Genomic DNA, 5052 nt, shown 5'->3' on the forward strand with positions numbered 1-5052 from the left:
TCCCAAATATCTGGTTGACAGATTCTTTAAGGCTGCCTTAGACGAGATCAGTGCAACATTCTGCTTCTCTCGCAGGTTTTCTGCAAGTCAAAAAGCCCATGGTTTTTCTTCCAAGTGATAAATTTATTTTTAAATATAAAACATTCACTCTCTTTGGACGTTTGGTGAAGGTGAGAGACAACATCTCCGACAGAAAGCATGTGGACATGAGGTAGGGAAACTGGGACACAAGGTGTAATCCTCAGAATACTTCCTTGTGTCAAGTGTTGTGGTCCCATTAAAATCCACCTGGAAGTGTCAAATATGCTAGCAAGTGATGCTTGCTTCCAGATAAAGCCAAAAGCTCTTTGCTTGAATGCTCAAGACCAGTGGAAGCAACCTATCCCCCAACATTTCCTGCCCATGTGTTCCTTCCTCAATATACATATTCTTGCATTCACTTTCTTCTCAATTCAAAGAATGCTATGACTGGAGAGAAAAAAATCCACCAATGAAGGCAAACCTTTACGTGACCCAGAAGTTCCTCCTCTCTTCCAGCAAGCTGATGGATCTGTTGGTAAGAGTCTCGGCACTGTTGGCCAACTTGTAGCCAAAGAGTTTCATGGCTGGTGTGCAGACGTTCTGGACCACCTGTGCCAGTTTGAAGGGGATGCTGAATCGCCACTTCTCAAACTGTTCGGAGGAGTTTTTCTGGGTGGAGTAGACGCCGTTGCTATCTTCAGGGGCCTGTGTGTTTTTCCGGATCCAGTCCTCCACCTGCGTGGTGAGAGCGATGCCGGTGAATTTGTACATCTCCTGGGCTTTCTGGAGAGGAGACCTGGCAATGTCCTCATAGCGGACCAGCATGTAGCGACCCTGGAGCCATGATGGCTGCTTCAAACCAAGTTCAGCCGACAGTCGGATGCTTTCACAATTGCCCCTCAATCTCTGGACTTCATCCGCGTTAAGGGTGGCCACCCTTTCGTTAGCCCACTTCTTCCAGGTTTCATACTTACCCGAAAAAGCCACCATGCGGGAGGCCAGCACCGCCCGAGGATCCCGCACCAACTGAATTATCCTCAGGTCCAGGCGGGGGTCTTCGACTAACGGGCGCAAGAATTCTAGCTGTCGGATTCGGACCGCCTTAAGGGCCATGTGTTCCTTCCGCAGGCAGGCCTCCATGGCCAGAGTCACATTCAGGGGGCCGCAGCGACGGCTCTTGCAGTGGTACTTCTCAAAGACCTTCTTGACAAAAGGGGTGCAAACGGGCTCCTCGCACAGCGAGCGGCTTGAACCCCGCCGAAAGAGAAACCGAGTCAGGTGATCCTCGGGGAACGGGACGATGAAGTTTTCCAAAATGTAAAGGTCGCAGAGGAAGAGCTGCTTCAGAACATCTCTGTAGACAAGGGCCGAGGCCACCGCATTTGCGCTGCCCGATTCGAAAGATACGGTCCTTTCTATATGCCACAGGGGTTCGAAGAGGTAGAAAATGTTGCCCTGCTGGTTGAAGAATTCCCCTACGAAGGAAGATCCGGTACGGGTGGTGGCCATGAGGAGAACATGTTTCCGTGTCCTTTGAGTGGGGGCCAGGAGAGTCCCACCGAGCTGCAAAGTGATGTTCTGCAACCTGTCCTTAAGCTGGGAGAAGGCAAGATCCAGTGCGCTGAGTGACAAGAGGGAGCCATTCTCAGGCAGCATCAACCCGGAATCGGTGCTGTTGGCTTCCAGCAGGGACTGTGGTGACTGCTTCAGTTTGTCTGAAACTCTGTGAAGAGAAAGAATAAAATCATCAGGGCCAAGAACAGCAGTGATATTTAAAAAAGACAGCAGGCATGTTATTCTGAGATGGATAGAACGGGTTTCGTAATCCAAGCCAGGTTCTTCTCTTCTATCTTCAGAATCATCATCTTCCCCTCTCAATCATCTGCTGAAGAAGATACTCAATCTTCCACAGGATCTCTCTGGCCTGCAAGGAACTTAGCACATCCTAGAGTTAGATCAGTGTTTCTCAACCTTCTCAACCTCAACCAACTGGCTGGGGAATTCTGGGAGTTGAAGTCCTCCAGGTTTAAAGCTGACAAGGTTGCAGACCCCTGTCCTACGTGACTGCCCTGCACGGACCATCTTGTAGCCTTACAAATTTTAATGTTCTTTAATGTCAGTAGAAGCAAGAAAGTATGAAAATACTTTTCCTTTACTTACTTGTAATTAGAATATATTAATTATTATTGCTTCTGATCGTATAAATAGCCTAAACATTCAGTCCTGGTACCATAAGCTCAGTCCTGGTATCATAAGACGGTATCACTGGCTCAGGGTTGACTCAACCTTCCATCCTTCCGAGGTGGGTAAAATGAGAACCCAGATTGTTGTTGGGGGCAAAGAGCCAAGGTGGCGCAGTGGTTAAATGCAACACTGCAGGCTACTGCTAGATCAGCAGGTCAGCGGTTCAAATCTCACTGGCTCAGGGTTGACTCAGCCTTCCATCCTTCCGAGGTGGGTAAAATGAGGACCCAGATTGTTGGGGGCAATATGCTGACTCTCTGTAAACCGCTTAGAGAGGCCTGAAAGGCCTATGAAGCGGTATATAAGTCTACTGCTATTGCTATATTGCTATAATATGCTGACTCTGTAAACCGCTTAGAGAGGGCTGAAAGCCCTATGAAGCGGTATATAAGTCTAACTGCTATTGCTATTGCTATTGCTATAAATGATTTACCACAATGCCTCTGAGTTTTAGTAATTTGGATGCTCAATATTACGTTTGAGGGGAACCTATGCCATGCAGAGCCCTCTCTGCTAGCACTTGCCCCATCGCCCCAGGTCAGATCTCCATGGCGTTTCTTTCGTGAGCTTCTGTTTCACTGCAAACGACGAAGTAGAAGCTCACAAAAGAAAAAGATCTTACCTCTTGTTGCGCTGCCGGTGTTAGTATGCCCCGCCTCCCACCGGTCTCTGCTGCGCATGCGTGCATGTCCGCACATGTCCATGCATCCACACCTTTCAGTATGGGCATGCGCACGCAGTTTGGGCACTCAGTATCTAAAAGGTTCGCCATCGCTGGCATTAATATTGCAGATAGATTCCTGCCAAATTAGATAGTAAATTTATGTATTCACTCATAGAACCTGAACAAAAAAAATCAAGATATATACTACACAGAAAAATAATATAAATACTTACAAGTTTTATTCTTTAAAAAAAAAAACCAATTACTTCTTCAGGTAGAGACCTCCAATGTCTAACCTAGGTAGCTTAATGTTGATTAATTTCTAACTGTGGTAGGACTTGTCCTTTTAACCCACAGCTTTGTTAGAAAATCCTATCAAATATGGCTTATTTAACCATTCATGCTTGTGATACGTGATCTCAGCCAGATGAGACTGTTGTGTACAGGTGATTTATTTATTTATTCAGCTTCTATATTACATTCAATTTATATTTTATTCATTGGTTAGTGAGTATGCGCGCATTCATTTTCATTCCCTTTGGCTTGAGGAATAAAGCCTTATTGCCAGGGGTGGGATTCAAAAATTTTAGAAACCGGTTCTCCGCCTGGTTGCTGGTTGGGCGTGGCCATGTGGGTGTGGCCTGCTCAGCCTCCTTCACCATGGGGGGGGGGGGATTTTCGCCTACCTTGGCTCTGGAGGCTTTCCTCGAGCCTCCAATATGGTAAAAATGGCCTCCCCCGGGCCCGTTTCCAGACTTCCAAAACTTCTGGGATGCCTATTTTTCACCAGAGCTTCAACACAGGTCCTGCACTTACCTGGCATCCAAAACGGGCTGCATGGAGACTCCTGAAAGGGAGGGATGGGTGGGGCCAACCAGTCCCTGCAACTACTGGTTCCGCGAACCAGATGTAAAATTAGTATCTGGTTTGCCCGAACCGGTCCAAACCGGCTGAATCCCACCTCTGATTATTGACTGATAATAGATCTCAGTCCATGCTTAAGAGAATCATCTGGCTGCATTTGTGAATAAAGATGCAACTTAATTCAGACTGGGTAATATTAATATTTACCTGGTTCCAAAAGACTGGCGAACTGGTGATAGCAAGTTGGGAGTGGCAAGCTCGGTAAGATACCATGTACAGCCTGAAGGCCAGAGAACAAGGCCAAGAAAGCCTCTTTTCCAACACAGCCTCTTTTCCTCCCCCCCCCTACCTTGAGATGATGTTGTTCTCCTTCTCAATTATGACAAGGGCTACCACAAAGACCAGAAGAATGGCGTACTTGCTCTTCATCCTCAGGCGGTGAAGTAGCTCCCAGACATCTTGAGACAATGTGAGAATTTTATCCATGGGAAAAGAATGTATTTTTCAAGAGCCTGCCAGCGAAAAATTCCCTCACAGAGGAGAAATGAAACTCTGTCCTGTGGTTCTTGGGCAATATGGAAAGCAGTGTCTTATCTTCTTCAGGAGAAGCTATCCTGCAGAAAGGAAGAGAAGATAGAATGAATGTCTTCCCTTTAGGCTAAGGGACAAATAAATAAATTCATAGATAGATTCAAGCCTTTTCTTGGATAATTGCTGGGTTCACCCATTATAGTAAGCTGTGATTTGCGTTCACACTGCTACAGAACACAGAATAACAGGATTGAGAAGGACCTTATAGATCTTCTAGTGCAGTGGTTCTCAACCTTCCTAATGCCGCAACCCTTTAATACAGTTCTTCATGTTGTGGTGACCCCCCAACCATAAAATTATTTTCGTTGCTACTCTATAACTGTAATTTTGCTACTGTTATGAATCATAATGAAAATATCTGATATGCAGGACTCTTGCCATCGCTGAGAGCTTCGCTGGTAGCCGCTTCTTGCCATCGCTGCCGCGCCGGATTCAGCAAAAGCGGCTCCAGCAGCAACGGGACATGCTTGGGGAAGGGAGAGCCGGAACTGACTGCCTAGGATTGTGTTTCTGCCACCGGTGTGAAAATGTCTGTTTTCCAGCCATAGGAGGGAAGGAAAAAAGCCAGTCTTTGGAAAGAACCCCCTTCCCCCTCCAGAGAGCCCATGCCAAAAGACAGGAGGGGGCGGGCTGGCTTGAATGCGGGCGAGTGAGCGGTTTGGGCCAGC

At 46.9% G+C, this 5052-nt stretch overlaps 1 protein-coding gene across 1 annotated transcript; it reads right to left on the reverse strand.

The window, feature by feature from the left end:
- Nucleotides 1–238: 238 nt before the first annotated feature.
- Nucleotides 239–4358, reverse strand: CHST3 (carbohydrate sulfotransferase 3). Its single transcript, XM_087701849.1, has 2 exons — nt 4143–4358; nt 239–1744 (listed from the first exon to the last, which is right to left on the reverse strand). The coding sequence occupies exons 1-2, from the start codon at nt 4277–4279 to the stop codon at nt 505–507; spliced, it is 1377 nt and encodes a 458-aa protein (XP_087557975.1). The 5' UTR covers nt 4280–4358; the 3' UTR covers nt 239–504.
- Between the last annotated feature and the right edge of the window lie 694 nt (nt 4359–5052).

The sequence above is a fragment of the Thamnophis sirtalis genome, unplaced genomic scaffold (genome assembly GCF_051295495.1).
Source record: "Thamnophis sirtalis isolate CommonGarterSnake01/CBP01778 unplaced genomic scaffold, rThaSir2_p1.2 scaffold_15, whole genome shotgun sequence".
In the NCBI taxonomy this organism is placed as follows: domain Eukaryota; kingdom Metazoa; phylum Chordata; class Lepidosauria; order Squamata; family Natricidae; genus Thamnophis; species Thamnophis sirtalis.

Excerpts from the sequence above, each read along its gene's own strand:
- CHST3 (XM_087701849.1), bottom strand. The coding sequence starts at position 4,279 with ATGGATAAAATTCTCACATTGTCTCAAGATGTCTGGGAGCTACTTCAC. Across the intron at positions 1,745-4,142 it reads GAGAACAACATCATCTCAAG|AGTTTCAGACAAACTGAAGC; the intron begins GTAGGGGGGGGG and ends TTCTCTTCACAG.